At 64.0% G+C, this 16134-nt stretch overlaps 1 protein-coding gene across 2 annotated transcripts in view; it reads left to right on the top strand.

Moving 5' to 3' along the window:
• The window catches only part of GNAO1 (G protein subunit alpha o1), a 120670-nt gene extending 104819 nt beyond the window's left edge, over positions 1–15851 (top strand). Inside the window, exons 7-9 of one of the 2 annotated variants that reach the window (XM_079799665.1) lie at positions 9946–10099; positions 13459–13674; positions 14629–15851. In XM_079799665.1, the coding sequence (XP_079655791.1) occupies positions 9946–10099; positions 13459–13646 (342 nt within the window). In that variant the 3' untranslated portion in view covers positions 13647–13674; positions 14629–15851. Of the gene's footprint in view, positions 1–1764; positions 1919–3456; positions 5975–9945; positions 10100–13458; positions 13675–14628 lie in introns of those variants that run through there. The other variant, XM_079799664.1, reaches the window with a different exon arrangement.
• The last annotated feature ends 283 nt before the right edge of the window (positions 15852–16134 follow it).

The raw sequence follows: 16134 nt of genomic DNA, 5'->3' as shown, positions 1-16134 counted from the left end.
CGAGGCAGGTGGGCCCAGGCCGGGGACGGGCTCCTCCTGGGCCCTTCCTCCCCAAAGCAGCCAGCTGGACAGCCCGGGAGAGAGCAGCGCCCCGGGGGCAGGATGGGCTTCAGAACTGGACAGCAGCCAGGAAGGCGGCTCGTCGCCCACAGCAGCGAGAGCAACACCGTTGCTACGGAACTAAGCTGACGACCGTCTGTCCAGGACACGCGGCTGTGCTGGGCGGCTGGGAACCAGACAGACGTGGCCCAGGGTCCAGCGCTGGCCCTGCCATGAGGCAGCCGCTCGACGTCCTGCTCCTTAAAAGGGTGACTGACGGTGGGCGCTCAGCCTGGCGCGGCTGTGACGAGCAGCCTGCACTCGGGACTCCACGCAGCGCATGGCAGCAATCGGCTCCTCTGTCCAGGAGTGTGGCCGAAGGACAAGTTGTGGGCTACGGACTCTGCCCTGGAAGCAAGAACGAGGCCCGCTGACCAGCCCTCGGTCCCTGCCTTCCTCTCTGGTCAGCCCCACGGTCCCTCCCTGGCCTGAGGCGAGAGTCTGGACTGCCCGGGACAGCTGCCTGGAGGTGGCTCCTGGAGCTGGTGGCTGCCACCCACCGCCCACCGCCCAGCCACCGTGTCCACCGCACCCAGGAGCCCGGGGCCTCATCCTGCCCTCGTACCTCAGTGGCCTCGGCGGCACTGGGTCTCAGCCTGCCACAACGTCACCACCACCACCGGCACCGCCACTACAGGGCCCTGATTTGCCAAACCAAGGCCAAATCATGAGCAGATTCTGAGGGACCCTCCACGCCGGGCAGGTATGAGCACCTCCCTCCAGGGCAGCCACCAGCTACGAGTTGAAAGCAGCAGGTCCGGGCCCCGCGGGTGACTTGCTGTGTGACGCCCGCCCCGCCCACTCGCCTCTCCCCCTCTCCAGGCGCTGGGCTCAGGCTGGTCCCGCCCCCTCGCGTCCATCTCCAGCCACGCAGTCCGCGGTCCCTCAGGGCCGTGGCCTCTGAGCCTGCACGGGGCCCCAGGCTGGACCTGCGTTGACTTCCCGGCCCTGACACTGGTTGAACCAATTTTTCAGGGTTTTTCCCCTCTCTTTCTCTCATGTTTTCCGCTGGGCTTTTATCTTCCTCTCTGTTTTCATCTGTTTTGCCGGGTTAAGCAGCTCACCAGGAGCCGAACCCCTGCCCAGCCATGACCCAGCCATGGCCCAGCCATGGCCCAATCTCCACCCACACCAAGGCCACAGCAAGATCACCCCCCAGACGCTGTCCCCTTGTGTCTGCTTCCAACTCGGGATTAATTCGAGGATCTCTTTGTCCTCGGTTAATGAGCCCCAACGGAATGCGTGCACCCCCACCCCCGCTGGCGAATCGGAATGACACCCCGGTAGAGGAATCTGCATGGCCCGCGGTTCCGTGTAGACGTGTTGGATAGTGGTGGCCCTGCCCCGAGTGCATGGTGCATGTCCTCTCCGTGAGCTGGAGTCCCCCCAGCGACCTCGCTGCCCCAGCCGGGTCAGCCCTCTGGGGGAGGAGGGCTGGGGCAGTGCCCCCACCCCGCCCGCCCTGCTCCGCTCCAGCCTGCCGCGTGTGGAATGAGGCGGGACCACGCCCGCTTCTCCTGTGGGTCCTCCTGTCTCCGTCCCTCGGTGGTGCGTCCCGCCGCGTCGGTGGACATTTCCGTGGCTTGTCCCGCTGTGTGGTGGCCGGGGGCGGGGGAGAGGTCTGGCCGCGCCCTGGCGCTCACCCGCCTCTCCGCTCCGTTGCAGAACCGCATGCACGAGTCCCTGAAGCTCTTCGACAGCATCTGCAACAACAAGTGGTTCACGGACACGTCCATCATCCTGTTCCTCAACAAGAAGGACCTGTTCGAGGAGAAGATCAGGAAGTCCCCGCTGACCATCTGCTTCCCCGAGTACACAGGTGGGGACGCAGGAGCCTGGCCGCCAGGCGCCCGGGGAGCCGGCCCCCATCCGGAGCTCGGCCTCCCCGCGTGTGCCCTGAGGGTGCGCCCGACTCAACCACAGAGAATCCCACACAAAACCAAAGGCAGCCCCCCACCGTGTGCTGTAGTGAGGGGGGCGGGGCGCCGGGCAGCCAGTGGGGCCAGCTGGCCAGGGGAGGCAGGGCCAGAGTCCTGGCTGTGTGCGCTCCGCCTCGGCTTGGTCATCTGTAAATAGAGATGATCAGTGGGGGCAACACCAGCATGCTGGGGTCACCGCGGGGCCGAGCCCAGCAGCCCACGCATCCTGCCCCTGGCTCTGCCACTCGCAGCCGGTTGTAGAACCTCCCGGGGCCTCAGTGTTCACGTCTGTGCAATGGGGATAATGACAGTGGTTGTCCAGCCCTCCCTCGCAGAGCAGCCGGGAGGGCCATGTGAGCTGGTGAACATGGAGCGCTTGGCTGGCAGCTGGCACACAGCAAGTGCTCACTGAACATCTCTTCCTGTGACCATTGTGGTCATAACTAACAACTGCCATGACGCCTCCCACATGGTGGTTACGAAATCCTAATGGCCTGTTGGGAGGTGAGGGACCGCACAGGCGGCAGGGACCGGGCCTCCTGGGGAGGGTGCTGTGAGGATGATGCGGCATGGGTTTACCGACCTGCCGGGCGGCCGGAGCAGCCCCGGGGCCACCAGCTCTCCCGATAGTCAGGCCTGGTCAGAGAGGTGAGTGGGCGTCCCCAGCCTGACCAGGCCCCCGGCCTCCCTCCCCTGCCCCAAGATCAAGCCGCCTGCCCCGCATCCAGGCCCCCAGCTCCGTGCAGCCAGAAGTGGATGGGGCTCAGCGGCCCCACACCCCCAGCCAGCCCCCTCTTAGCTATAAGTTGGGGTGCAGGGATGCTGCCCTGACTAACCTCCGCCGTGGCCTGGGAGGCAGCGGGAGCAGGCGGGGTAGGTCGGGCACCACGTCTGGCTTGGGACTGAGGAGGCCCCTCCAGCCCAGGTTTGGGAAAGAGCTGTCTTCTGAGGGGCTGGAACCCCTCCAGGGAGGTGCCTCCCAGTCAGCACAGCAGCCCCCCAGGCTTAGCGCCCCTTCCTGCCCTCCCTCGAGGGTCCTGGCAGCCCTGCCCGTGCCTGGGCCCAGTTCCTGGAGCCTGGGGGGGCTTCCACCAAAGCTCCTGGTTCTCCTCCCCAAACAGCGGCTGCTCTCCTGGGAACCCTCCGCCTGGGCTCCCCCAGGAGCGGAGCGATGTGCACACCCCGAGGGAGGGAACAAGCCGAGGGCCGGACGGGGAGCCTGAGAGGGGAGGGTGAGGAGGAGGCCAAGGGGCTCACCGCACCAGTTTCTACCCACCTGGGCCTGCTCTGGGGGGTCACGGACAGGAGAGGACCGCCTGCAGGGTCTGCAGCTGAGCGGTTGCGTTTCCCTCACCCCGCCGGGTTTCTCCTTCGGGGTCCCCGGGAGGCCCCGGCGGTGGCCTCGCCTCACCTGTCCCCTTTCTCCGCTCTCCCGCAGGCCCCAGCGCCTTCACGGAAGCCGTGGCCTACATCCAGGCCCAGTACGAGAGCAGGAACAAGTCGGCCCACAAGGAAGTCTACACCCACATCACCTGCGCCACCGACACCAACAACATCCAGTTTGTCTTTGACGCCGTGACGGATGTCATCATCGCCAAAAACCTGCGGGGCTGTGGCCTCTACTGAGCCCCGCCCGGCCTCCCGCCCGCCCCCCGCCCGCCCCGTCCCACCATCCCCGGGAACCAGAGCTCGGGCCTCAGACTCTCTGCACCAGCAGGCACAGCGGCTGGCACCGAAGGGGGAGGGACCGTCCACAGCGGCCCGGCCCCAGACATCAGAGCACAGGGTGACACGGGCTGGGCAGGGTCCCAGTGCCCGGGCCTGGGGCGGGCCGCCCCTGCTGCCTGCAGCTCTCGCCTCCGCTCGTCTCCAAGCGCGTTATCCTCAGGAGGGAGCTGTGGAGCCAAGGCCGCCCCCCTGAAGTTGGTGACTCAGACTGGCCGTGCCAGGGTCTCCCGGCTCCTGGGGTTGTGCAGGTGGTAGGCGGCCGTGGGGCGGGGCGCTGGAAGGGGAGGGGCAGTGGGAACCATCTTTTCCTGGGGTCTCTCTGGTCGGGGCAGCTCCGTCATCAAAAGCCAGGCCGGGACTGGGCCTGCTGTGCGTGGGTCCAGGGGCTCGGGCCTGGCGAGTGCCTCCTCCCTCCCCCGCTTGGATCTCAGCCCTGGGGTGCAAGCCCTTCCTTCTCCGGGTCCTCCTTCCAGGCACATCCTTGGGGAGCCCTCATCCGGGACTCCTTCTGGTTCTGAGACTGACTGACTGCAAAGGCCTGCGGTGGGTGGTGGGAGGGCTGGAGTCCCGCGGTGCCGGGAAGAGGTGGGCGGCGGGGATGCGGAGGGGAGGTAGTGCGTGTCCACGGCGATGGGGCCTCACGCCGTCCTTGCAGGCCCGGTGACCCATCCGCCTTCCCCATCTCCCCGTCTCCGGCCGCTGCTCGGGGTGTGAGTAGCTGTGCTTTTCCTTCTGAATTTACAGCGAATTCGACTCAAGCCGGCAGGGGCTGGCTCTGCAGGTGGGGAGGCCGGGAGGGGGTGCGGACCCAGCCCCTGAGGCCAGTCCCCATTCCCTCCGTCTTGGTGTCCTGCCAGCCCCCGGGGCAGAGGAGGGCAGGTGTCAGGACCACCACCCTGAAGTGTGCCCTACCAGATACCGCCCCCCACAAGCGTCCCAGGACCTCCGGAGGGGCTCCGGTAGGAATGGGGGGGGAGGGTAACTTCCGGCGACCGAGGCCTGGGCTGGCCTCCGGCAATCGGCACTTCAGTTGGCTGATGCCAGCGGCCCACAGCCCAGGCAGCCCGTGTGCCCATGGGAAGAGCACCTTGCGAGGTTCCGGCTCCCCGCTCAAGCCCTCTGCCCTCCAGCCACGCCTGGGCCCCCAGCTCTGGGCTGGCCCCCGGTTCCTCCAGGCCCTCGGTTCTGGGTGGTGCCTGGGAGACGCACAGCGCTGTCCCTAGTGCCAAGTGCCTGCAGGGACGGGGCCCCCGGGTGAGCCCACCCCTGGCTCGGCTCTCTCGCTGTCGCCCAGCCTTCGGGGGAACCCGCAGGCAGCCGGCCTGCAGGAGCCCCTGCACCCAGCCCCCTGCTTTCATTCCCCTCGTGCTGCTCCTGCACAGCCGCTGGGCCGGCAGAGGACAGGCCCCGGAGCCGAAGACCGAACGTCCGGTCACAGGCAGCCGGCCCCTGAAGCCATTTTGCCCAGCATTGAAGACACAGCCGTTATTTCCCGGCATCATCACCCTGGGGTGGCCAGCTGTGCCCCTACCTCTGCCCTGGGACCCCAGACTCAAAAGCAATCGACAAAAGGGGATGTGGCCGAACCCCACCATCGTCCTAGAGGTGGAAGTCACCGACTCCCCAGGCCCACGGCGCCCCTCACCGCCGCCCCCTCCAGCACAGTGGTCTGAGCACCGGCAAGAGCCCGCCCGCCCCGGCGGCAGCAGTAGGGGGAGCCGGTCGCCTGGGCCTTCCTGCCCTTCCCCCCACCCCCCGGATGCTGCTTCATTTCTTGCGCGCTCGGACCCTCCAGGCCTGACAGGGTGGCCTTGGCTGTGCAGTGCGAGTCCCGGAGGAGAGGGGGTCCGCGGCGAAATCCCCTCGCTGTCCTCTGCGTCGCCCGTCCGCGTTGTCACCGACGGCTCCGCCAGGGGGCGTAACAGCTGAAGACTGGGTGTTGGCTCCGTCGCGGGTGGAGGGGGACATGTGTGACGTGCTGTGGTGGTCCTGTGCTTAGTCCCGTGCAGAGAACTGAGGAGGGTCCCCAAGGCTGTGTGGCCTGACTGGGGGGCAGGGCCCAGGGTGGACTGTGGTCTGAGGATGGGTGGGCTCTGCCCCACCCCGAGCAGAGAGCCCGTTCCGTGCCGCTGTGCGATGGTGGTCAGGCTCCCTGACCTCCGGTGCGGCGGGGTGCGGGGGGGGGGCGCTTCCCTCGGGGGTCCTGGGGCTCCAGGCAGATGCCACCCCAGCAGATGAAGGCCCTGTCAGGGCAGAAGCAGGAAGCACCCGAGTCCTAAATCCATGGCCCTCTTGGTCAGAGTCCCTCTGGAAGGAAAGGGTTCGTCCCCGGCCCCAGGCACCGAGACCACCAGGGTGAGGCACCCCTTGCTCAGCAGCCAGCAGCTCCACACACCTCTGCTCCACGCCCCTTCTCCCCCCACCCCAGTCCCTGCTGCCGCCCGCCCGCCCGGCCCTTCCCTCCTGGTTCTGCCCCAGCCCCCGCTGCCCCCCAGGCCTCCCTGCTGCTGCCGCAGCCTCTCTGCTCTCCTCCCCCGTCCCAGGCAGGGGTGGGTTGGCCGCCCCTCCCTCCTTCCCAAACCTTCTACCTTAGGTCCCAGCGGTCCCACCTCCGACCCCGCCGCCTCCGCCCACCCCATAGTTGCTAATTTTGTAAGGAGAGTGACTGTGGGCTAATAAATCTCTAGTGGTTGTCATAATGGACTGGCTGCCGTCGTGTATTTGTTAGTCACCTACGTTAATAAAAGGGCCCGCTCTTCCTTCACGAGTGTGGGGTGTCGTCAGTGCCCAAGCCCCCGCCAGGCGCACCACACGGCACGGTCCGTGCCCAGCCCCAGGTCGGTCCTGGGGCCCCGCCTGCGGGCTGCCTGGTGGAGGGGGCACGGCCCGCTGGGGTCGGAAGGACTCCTGTGACTGGCCGCCCTGCCCACCGCTCGCTCGGGCTTGTCTGAGGGCCGAGGCTGGTCTTCCCGGTGCCCGCCTGCCTCCGCTCCGGGGTGGGCCCAGCTCTCCTGCTGCTCTCAGCCGAAGCCCAGCCGGCGCGGGGCGGGGGCAGACCGGCAGGTGGCTGCCAGTGGGGTGGGGGCTGTGACCTCTGGCTGCTCTCTCTTCTCAAATGGCACCGCCTCCCGCTGGCATCTGTTTCCTCCCGGAGCCCGGGAGGACGAGCTGGGCTCTCGGCTCCTTGGTGATGGGCTCCGGTCCGTGCGGGGAGGGGTGGCCATCAGGCCTGCGGGGCGCGGAGGGGGCTCAGTGCCACCCCGGCTGCCCCCTCCTCCCCCGCACCTCCAGGATCAGCTCCTCTTTCCAGACACTCCAGAGCCCCCCCCCCCCCCGGAGAATCCGGGTCTGACTGCGCGCCGTGCCCTCTGCCCCCGGCCCTCCCGGGCCCTGCAGGCCTGTGGCGTGTGGCGTGTGGCGTGTGTGGCGTTGCCTCTCCCCAACCAGACTGTGAGCTGGGAGAGCAGGAGCCTGTGGCCGTTCCCACAGCCCCAGCTGCACCGAACAGCCCCGCCCCAGAGGGCCCGCACACACCCCGCCTGGGGGGGGGGGGCACTGTGCCAGTCGGGTCCTCAGCCAAGAGCTGGGCCTGGCTCCTCCTCCAGACCTAAGCTGGGGCCTCTGGAGGACGCGCCCTTCAGCCCAGCCAAGCCCCTCCCCGCTCTCAGCCCCGCGCCCTGGCGGCCCCTCTGGTCCTGGGAGCGCCTGGGCTTATGTCCCCACGGTGACCCCCGTGTCTGCAGACAAAGCAATGCTGCGACTGCGGTGCGGCCCGGACCGTGCGGTGTGGCCGGGACCATGCGGTGTGGCCGGGACCGTGCGGTGTGGCCGGGACCGTGCGGTGTGGCCGGGACCGTGTGGTGCGGCCGGGACCGTGTGGTGCGGCCCGGACCGTGCGGTGTGGCCGGGACCGTGTGGTGTGGCCGGGACCGTGCGGTGCGGCCCGGACCCTGCGGTGCGGCCGGGACCGTGCGGTGCGGCCCGGACCGTGCGGTGCGGCCGGGACCGTGCGGTGCGGCCCGGACCGTGCGGTGTGGCCGGGACCGTGCGGTGCGGCCGGGACCGTGCGGTGCGGCCCGGACCGTGCGGTGCGGCCGGGACCGTGCGGTGCGGCCCGGACCGTGCGGTGCGGCCGGGACCGTGCGGTGTGGCCGGGACCGTGCGGTGTGGCCCGGACCGTGCGGTGTGGCCGGGACCGTGCGGTGCGGCCGGGACTGCGGTGAGGCCGGGACTGCGGTGAGGCCGGGACTGCGGTGCGGCCGGGACTGCGGTGAGGCCGGGACTGCGGTGTGGCCGGGACTGCGGTGCGGCCGGGACTGTGCGGTGCGGCCGGGACTGCCGGGCGCGGGCCTCTCGTGCGGTTGGCAGCGCCGGGTTGCGTGGCTGTGGGCAGGCGGCTCTGTGGGGGGCTTTTCCTGTAGAGTCCGTGGTGAAGGAGCATCTGTACTCTGCCCTCCGTGGTGCCCAGTGAGCTGAGCGCACAGCCCCAGGCCCTGCCCTTGGCCCGCGGGGAGACCTCCCCCTGCCCCTTACGGACAGGCTCTGAGATGCCCGGGGCCAATGAGTCTCGCTCTTCCCTGAACAGGATTGTGGGGGACCAAGAATGAAGGTGACTGGTCGAGGCTAGGAGGGTGATAAGATCACGTGGGTTTGCCGAATCTGCTTAGCAGAGGAAAGGGACAGGGACCTTTGCGGCAGGTCCCCGAGGGAGGAGTGACCGTTGTCTGGTGGCTCCCGAGAAGCAACAGAGGACGCAGGCTGCCCCGCCCCCCAGCCTCGGCCGCAGAACGAGGGTCTGGGGCCGATACCCTTGCGGGTCACAGGTGTGATGAGGCGCTCTTGGGCCATCGTGACCCTCATTGTTTCCTCCTCTGAAGGTCACAGACCACTCCGAGTGACTGGGGAGGCTCTGGCGCTGGCCCCCTGTCACTCCCGGCCCCTAAGGGTTGGTGAGATTAACCCACACGAGGCAGGGGAAGTGCTGGGTGCAGAGCCGGCCGGCAGAGTGGGGCGTAGTGACCGTGGAGGACGTGTCCCCACCTTCCCCTCCTCCTGCTCAGATAGGGGAAGTTGCCATGGCAACAGAACAGGCAGCTTCCTCAGCTCCTACTGCTGCCTCCTGCCCCGCCCCGTGCCCCCCCCCCCCCCCAATCTCGGAGAATAAGGCCCAGTGGCACCCACACTGCTCTCTGCTCTTGCCCTGGTGTGGTTCAGTCTTCTGACTTCAGAGGGAGACTGTACCCGGAATCACTAGGCCCGAGCTGCAGGCCCAGCGAGCTGGGTGTGAGGGGGACATGTTCCAGGGCGAGGGCAGCTGTCCCTTCCCCCAGGGGGTCCATCGCAGGAAGTCACCTTCCCGTGCAGAAAGGGGTTCGTTCCCAGAGAGACGGGCTCCCCACACTGCCAAGAGACCCCTCCCCCCACCCCACCCTCCACCCCCAGCCCCGAGTGTGCGCCTGGCATCCCACCACAGGAAGCTGGCCTCGGCCTGGGCCCAGGAAGAGGCTGTCCCTGGAGGTTCTGCTTTATTTGGAGGCCAACACGCGCATTCATTTGCTAAACGGACTTGTGTACAAGGAGGTGTGGCCCGTCTCCCGGGCGCCCCTGCAGACAGCCAGGGCACACGCGTCTCCCCCACACGGCTGGCCCCAGTGTGACTTCCCCAGGTCACAGGAGGAACCTACACAGTCCCTCACCCCTCGCAGAGGACACCCCCACCCACAGATTGGGCTCAAGAGGGCAGGTCTGGACAGAAAGGGCCAAAGCCCAACTCTGGGCTCCCATCCAATCACCCCCACCCCCAGCACACACATGCACACGCACACATGCACACGCACACACCCACCCACACGCACACACACTCAGGGAGACCCTCCTGTGGCTGGGGACTTCGCAGGGGGAGAGCCCCGGTCACCGGGTCCTCAGCCTCACCCGGGGAGCCGTGGTAGGGTCACTGTCTGCCACTGGCCCTGGACAAGGGGCGGAGATGGGTCTGGGCGCTGGACACGGGCAGCCCCGTGCCGTGTAGCAGATCACAATTCTGTCTGTCCGCCTCCCGGGAAGCCACGGGCCCGGGAGCCCCTCCTGAGCTGCTGAGTAGCCCAGCTCCTCTCTCTCAAACCTAATTCTTCTCTCTCCCTGTCTCCGTGTCTCCCTCTCGCTGTCTGTCCCGCTCTCTCCCTCACGCCTGCGGCCGCAGAACCGCATGCACGAGTCTCTCATGCTCTTCGACTCCATCTGTAACAACAAGTTCTTCATCGATACCTCCATCATTCTCTTCCTCAACAAGAAAGATCTCTTTGGGGAGAAGATCAAGAAGTCACCTCTGACCATCTGCTTTCCTGAATACACAGGTGGGTGTCTCGGGGCCCTGTGCAGGAGAAGGCCCCACCCCTCCCAGGGACCGGGGTCCCCTGCACAGGTGTGAACCTGTGGCTCCGGGAACGGGCTGGCGTGCGGGGCACCGCTGCTGGAGGCCGGCAGGGCGCAGAGGAAGACGCCAGGGTGTGGGGGGAAATGGGCCCTCTGATCCATGTGCTTGTGACCAAGTGAGTCGGGAGTGAGCTGGCAAGGCAGGGCAGCAGGCTCCCCCTTCCACCTGCTCACCTCCAGAGGTCTGCCTCCCCGGTCTCCCCGGTGGCCTCCCCTTAACCTCCCCAGGCGGCTGCTGGCCTCACAGCACCTGGGCCTGAATTAGAAAGGGTAGCCACGTGGCCTGTGCGTGGCCACACCTGCTTTCTCTACCATCAGAGACCGGCCCATGTCCCGCCAGATCCTTCACCCCTCCAGCATCAAGCCTGCTTTCCCCCTCTTCCTCCACCTCCCATCTTTTCCTAAACCAAACCCTCCTCCTCCTCCTCCTCCTCCTCCTCCTCCTCCTCCTCCTCCTCCTCCTCCTCCTTCTCCTCCTCCTCCTCCTCCTCCTCTTCCTCCTTCCCTGCCTGCCTCTCTCCCACCTCCTCTGGGGCTTTTCCTCCCAGCTGGCTCCCAGGGGAATGTATCCCAGACCCCACAGGGAGCCGGTGGATGAGGCATCGGGCTGGCAGCCGAGGGAGGCGCTGCTGTAGGCTGGCGGGCCCCGGGCCACAGCTAGGGGCTAGTGCAGAGCCTTTGTCCCTCTGGACGGGGAAGCTCCTGGGGGCCCTTCTGCACCCTGCAGTAGAGGAGGCTGTGTGCAGGCTGGCTCAGCCAGGAACCCCTCCCAGGCAGCCCCGAGGGAGGGGAGGGCGTGCACGGCCTGGGCTCCCAGGGCCCCGCTTCCCCTCCGCCCACGGCGCTGACCCTCGTGTGGAGAAAGGCCCGTCGGTTGTTGAGCACGGCCTGTCTGTCACTGGTGCTCCACTGCTTGTCAATCAGCAAGGCTCCCGCCCACCCCAGGGTGCTAGGAGCAGGGGTGGCAGCCGGGGTGGCGGCAGGCTGGGGTCGGGCAGCGGTCAGGAGCATGTCTCCGGCAGGCAGGGGCAGAAAGCAGCCTCTGGAGCCGGACCACCTGCACCTTTGGGCAGGCGAACCCCCTGGCCCGTTCCTCCTCTGGGCACCACAGTAGTGCCTGCGGGCGGGGTGGCCGCAGGGGGGAGTGGAGAGCACAGAGCCCGGGGCCTGGTCTGCATCCCACTGGCCGTCGTTGGTTACTCAGAGGATGCGGAGGAGGTGGAAGGCGCCTTCTGCAGGGCGGCCCGGGACAGGCCCGGAGGTCCCCAGGCCGAGGAGGGCCCTGTCTGTAAGCGGCCACTGCTGACCTCTCTCCCAGCCTCAGCCAGGGCCCTGCGGGACCAGTTCAGGCTGGAGAAAGCGGTGGTGACCCGTGAGTCTCAGGAGCCAGAGAACCTGGCAGACCCTCAGGCAGGCACCACCCTAAGGCTCTCCCTTGGCCCCTGCGACCCAGCCCCATGGAGCCTGGGGCGTGGCCCACGGTGGCTGTGCAGGAGGCGGCACTGGCTGCGCCCAGGGAAGTGGGTCTGAATCTGGGAAACGTCTGAGCTCTGCAGAGCAGCCGGAGGGGCCCAACCCCGGCACTGCTGTTGGGTTCAAACACCACAACGGAGGACAGATCGTCACCAACGAAGTAGCCCCATGGGGTGCCAAGGCCCACGGGGGACACAAAGCAGGCTGAAGGGGCAGAGGACAGGCGGGGGGCAGGTAGTAGTTGGATGGCCAAGGCGAACTCTGTGCTGGCTGTTACGGGCGAGGACTCAGCTGATGCTGAGAAGACACGAGCTGGGCATCCCCGGAGTCATTCCCAGGCACTTTCACCTCAATCAGTGCCCTGTGTTGGCGCTCTCTGGACAGCAATCTCCTTGATGGGGTCCACTCTGGCACTCTGTCTCGTCTTCGAGTTGCCACTCGATGGCTTCACTACAGACTCACCGCTTATGGGCTGAGAGAGAGGTCTGGGCGGTGTGGGCTGTGCAAAGCTGGTCTTCGTCCTGACCCCGACTCCAGGGATGACCCTCCCCTCCCCCGCAACCTCTCACATTGGGTTATCCGGCTGCAGAAGCCTTTGGGCAGCCCAAGCCCCCGCCTCCCCATGCAGCTCACACCCACCGCGGGAGGGTGGGGCCGGGGCCGGGCAGGGGGTATGGCCCACACCCTCCGCACCGGATGGTATTGGTTCCAAGCTCCCAGGTCCTAGTGGCACTGAGGCTTCTTCCTTTGCTGGGCGCTTAGGAAATTCTGTGTTGCTCTGTATTTTGTGGTGATTGAAAGCTGTCCACAGGGCAGAGCCACATGGGTTTGGGAGTGCAACTGATTAAACAGAACTGTCTTTGCATCCTCCAGATTTCCCCACCAGGCCCCAGCCGGCACCAAGGGCACAGCAGGAACAGGGTGGGGGCAGCGGGGCCCCGCTGGTCTTACACATGCTGCTAGCACCTTAAACCTCCCACCCAGGGGATACCAGCGCCCTTAAGTCTGGCCACTCACCCAAGAACTAGGACTGCGTAGGGGCACCCCAGCCCTGCCAAGTGCAGGGAGACATGCAGGTCCAGCTCGGCCCCCAGGATCCCCTGCGACACCAGGAGTCCTGGATCCCCACCTGCCAGGGATCCCCCCCCCCCACCCCCCCCCACCCCCGTCTCAGAGGCCACTGTCTTGGTTTATCAGAGCAGCAGGGCTGGTTTCTTTTTATTTCTTTTTTAAAATACATTTTTATTGATTTCAGAGAGGAAGGGAGAGGGAGATGGAAACATCAATGATGAGAGAGAATCCTGGATTGGCTGCCTCCTGCACACCCCCTACTGGGGATCGAGCCCACAACCCAGGCGTGTGCCCTGATCAGGAATCAAACCGTGACCTCCTGGTTCATAGGTCAATGCTCAACCACTGAGCCATGTTGGCCGGGCGAGCAGGACTGGTTTAGACCAGGGGTGAGTGCTATGAAGGGCAGACCGGGGCAGGGCCTCAGGGTGCTCATCCAGAAAGCAAAGGGACCTTCTGTAGCCATTGTCCGCCCAGGGCTCCTGGGTCCATCCAGGGTGGAAACAGTGAGACACCTTGAAAAGCCAGAAGCCAGGCGAGTGCAGAGCCGCATGTGGGTTTGGCGGTAAAAGGCAAGGACGCCTTTGGAGAGCGAGTGTCTGTCTGTAGCCTCCTCTCTTCTTGGCCCATCGCACCTGCTTTCTGGGAAATGCCCCAGCCCGCCTCTGGCCTGGGGGTTCCCACCCCGTCCCTGCCAGCTCTCACCGGGGCCTCTCCCTGTTCTGTCTTATTACAGGCCCCAATACCTACGAAGACGCAGCCGCCTACATCCAAGCACAATTTGAAAGCAAAAACCGCTCCCCCAACAAAGAAATCTATTGTCACATGACTTGTGCCACAGACACGAATAACATCCAGGTGGTATTCGACGCCGTCACCGACATCATCATTGCCAACAACCTCCGGGGCTGCGGCTTGTACTGACCTCTTGTCCTGTATAGCAACCTACTTGGTAATGATTCCAGCACTCAGAAAAGCTTGCACACACGCACACACACACACACCACACCACTGACAAATGCAAGTTGGTAAATAAACTTTAAAAAAAAGGCGTAACAAAAACTTATATATATATATATATATATATACAAATATATATTAAAAAATTCTTTTTAGTTTGTACTAGAAAGAGCTTCGGACAGAACTGACCCCCACCCCATAGATCAAGGTTTTCCTGGGTCAGCCCATGAGCATGCAGCGTGTGCCTGCGCGCGCGCGCACACACACACACACACACACACACAAGCTGTGATGGAATCCTGACTTGGGAGACCAGCCCCATAGGTTCACCCTCTGAGACCCATGTCTGTGAGCAGCGGGAGGCCAAGTGGCCTGGCATCGGTCCAGCCCATCTCTGCTTCTACCCCGAGCTCTCAGTTCTGCCCAGCTCTGCAAATCCCCAAATCCTTTACAAAATGGCCAATGCCCTAACCATCTCCCTGCCCTACACCCCCCAAAACAACAGGAAAACGAAGGACGCTTCTCTTTGGGTGGTGGTGGTGGTGGTGGTTCAAGGACTTAGAAGAACCATTGCTCTGACCAGTCCACTGTCCCCTGGTCTTTCTTCATGCTAACCAGGCAAGAGTCAGAAAAGGGAGACTTGGTCTGCTTTGTCAGAGCAGCTGAGGGCAGGGACATGCAGGGCGCTAGGGGGAAGGGGGTGAGGGGGGGATGGGGGCAGGAGGGGCCCAGGGAGGGGCTGGATTGCAGACCTGACCACAGAGGAGGCCTCTAGGGGCCTGGGCTGGGCTTCCTGGGGTTCCTTCTCATCTGCCTTCGATGCTGCCCCCTCTTGCCCGCCTCCAACACATGAGCAATGAGCCAGGGTTTGTTGGTTGGTTGGTTTGTTGGTTTTTCAAAGCAAAGAAACTGGTCCGACTGGACCCCCTTATCTCTCTCTCTACAGACTGCTTCACGGACTCTGCTGTTGACCTTGATCTCCTGGTAGCATGACCTTTTGGCCTTTGTAAGACACACAGCCTTTCTGTATCAAGCCCCTGTCTAACCTACGACCCCAGAGTGACTGACGGCTGTGTATTTCTGTAGAATGCTGTAGAAACCCGGTTTTAGTTGAGTCTCTACATTTAGAATTTGAAAGGAAAAAAAAAAAAAAAGAACACTTCTCATGTGCTTTGTAGCTTAAAAGGAAAATGGAAAACTCACCATTACATCCATATTTCTTTCTCTCTCTCTCTTTTTTGGAATAAAAAAACATACATCTGCACCCCTCTCCCCCATTTCACCTGGTGGCAGGTGTGGGGGCAGCATCCCTGCAGAGGTGCCAGGCCTATCTGTCCGCACCAGGTTTCCAGAATGTGCTCAGACCGGGCTGCGCTTGTACGCCCCCCGCCCCCCCCCCACACACACACACACACACCCAACCACTCCAGCTACACACTCAGCCCAGGTTTGTATAGAAAAAGCACAGCTCTCATTGGCCCAAAGAATCCGGATCATATGCATAAAGAGCCCCATCGAAAACAATTTTCCCGCCAACCCCCTTTCGACAGATGCCCTTCATCATTGTTTTTCTTTTTGTCCTGATGAGCCCTGTGTACCACACCCGCCAGCAGCTTTCCTTGTCTTTGGGGGTCGGGGTTGCGGGTTGTTTTCCTTTGACGTTTTTTGCTTCTCGGTCTCAGATGGATGCTCCGTGTGTGTGTGTGTGTGTGTGTGTGTGTGTCCACCTTCTCCTCTGTTTCAGTGACCTGTGTCCACTCTTTCTCATGTGAGGATGGATGTTTGTGCCGCAGATAAAAAGAACAACAATTAAAAAAATCCCCCACATTTTTTTTAAATGCCACAAGATGGAAAAGAAAAAAAAAACACACAAAAATTTAAAAGGCAAAGATGGAATGCAGTGTTTACACGAAAGCCAGTTTCCATGACCAGTCCTGTCATTTCTACTCTGACTCGTATTCAAACCCCAAACCTCTTCACGGTTTCACTTTTAAGACATTTGCTGAAGACCAGTCACAGCCATTTCAGATAAAAAGGAGGCAAAATGACTAAACACAAAAAAATTAAAAATACAGGAAAAAAAAAAAACTTGGGAAAAAAAAAAAAGCCCACGGTCTTTCTAAGCCTTTCTATTCCCAATCGGTGAGGTTTCTGTGACATCTTACACACTGCCAGTCTACTTCTCTGACTAATGGAAAATTCATGTGTAGCTCAATAAAGAGAATGTTTGTCTGTACTGGTCTCCCACGCGCGGGCTCTGTTTTCCCAGGACAGGGAAGGAGGGCTTGAGTGGGCCGCAGACCCTGGGGGGCTGGCGGGCAAGGCTGGAGGTGGCAGAGAGAGAACCCCGTGGCCTTCTCCGTGTGCCCTCGGTGCCGCCACCAAGGGGAGCCAGCTGGGCGCAAGGAGGGCAGAGGATGGGCCAGCCTGCCCCGGTGCCCGCGTCCTCCGG

This window comes from Cnephaeus nilssonii (assembly GCF_951640355.1).
Source record: "Cnephaeus nilssonii genome assembly, chromosome: 20".
Classification (NCBI taxonomy): domain Eukaryota; kingdom Metazoa; phylum Chordata; class Mammalia; order Chiroptera; family Vespertilionidae; genus Cnephaeus; species Cnephaeus nilssonii.
Note: the sequence above shows the minus strand (reverse complement) of the source record. Positions and strands in the feature narration are given on the sequence as shown.